Source organism: Arachis ipaensis, chromosome B10 (genome assembly GCF_000816755.2).
Source record: "Arachis ipaensis cultivar K30076 chromosome B10, Araip1.1, whole genome shotgun sequence".
Taxonomy (NCBI): Eukaryota; Viridiplantae; Streptophyta; class Magnoliopsida; order Fabales; family Fabaceae; genus Arachis; species Arachis ipaensis.
Genome location: NC_029794.2, coordinates 111,422,098 through 111,423,169, shown reverse-complemented (window position 1 = coordinate 111,423,169; position 1,072 = coordinate 111,422,098). Strand labels below are relative to the sequence as shown.

Sequence of the window (1,072 nt, the reverse complement as noted above, 5' to 3'; positions counted from 1 at the left end):
CAGTTTAGTGTTACCTTTTTGTATCAACTTAAGCTTTTAGAATAAATAATTTTATGATATAATATTAAAACTCTAGATACGAAAAATCAAGAATTCAATTTTTGATGAACTTCAAAATTAACTTAAACTTACATTGTACAAATATTCTACCGAAAAGAAAAACAACACACTACAGTAAATGTGTCTTCCCATTCTTGTTCATTATAAATACTCCCTTAGCTTTCAGCCTCTCACATTCCTACCTTCCATCCCTACTTCTAACTTGTAATAAACACCAACATGAGATCGATTTCCTCCACAGCACCAACCACTACACCATCTTCGTCGTCGTTGTCGTCCACGTCCACATGGCACTCGCCGGTTCCTTACCTGTTTGGAGGGCTAGCGGCCATGCTGGGCCTCATAGCCTTCGCCCTCTTCATCCTGGCCTGCTCTTTCTGGAAGCTAACTGCCATTCAATCCAACGACCATGAAGAAGAAGAACAAGAAAGGTCCATGGAGAGGAACCTGGCGACAAAAGAAGCTGATGAAGGAACCAACAAGGAGCAAGTGAAGCCTTACGAAGACAAGATTCTTGTGATTATGGCCGGACACGATAAGCCTACTTTCTTGGCCACCCCTACCTCCGCCAAATGCTCCTCTTCTCCCAACCAAGGGCCCGCTACTAATAACAATTCTGCTAAACACATTCTCAATGAAGATAAAACCCAGAAAGAAATAATGGACAATAATGCTGAACATCAACAGCACCGGCCACAGACACAACAGAGCCAGTAGCCAGTAGGAATAACAATATAGCTTCTTTTCATTTTTTATTTCTTTTTGGGTGCCTTCTTTGATTCGGAATTGTAAATTAGTCAAATTCAAAAGCTGACATGAATTAGATTTGAGAGGTTTTCTCTTTTCATCTAATGACAGCTAGAACGATTTTGCATAATATGTATCACACTTTGGGAAGTTTATCTACGTATTACATTCAAATGTGTTTTACCTCCATTGCACTGTTCTCGTTACAAGATCAATTTTATTTCAATTCGCCATCAATTTATTAATTTATTATAATCTTAGATTT

At 38.5% G+C, this 1,072-nt stretch overlaps 1 protein-coding gene across 1 annotated transcript; it reads left to right on the top strand.

Moving 5' to 3' along the window:
* On the top strand, window positions 212–996 carry LOC107621639 (protein GLUTAMINE DUMPER 5). Its single transcript, XM_016323671.2, has one exon. The coding sequence runs from the start codon at window positions 280–282 to the stop codon at window positions 775–777; it is 498 nt and encodes a 165-aa protein (XP_016179157.1). The 5' UTR covers window positions 212–279; the 3' UTR covers window positions 778–996.

Excerpts from the sequence above, each read along its gene's own strand:
- LOC107621639 (XM_016323671.2), top strand. The coding sequence starts at position 280 with ATGAGATCGATTTCCTCCACAGCACCAACCACTACACCATCTTCGTCG.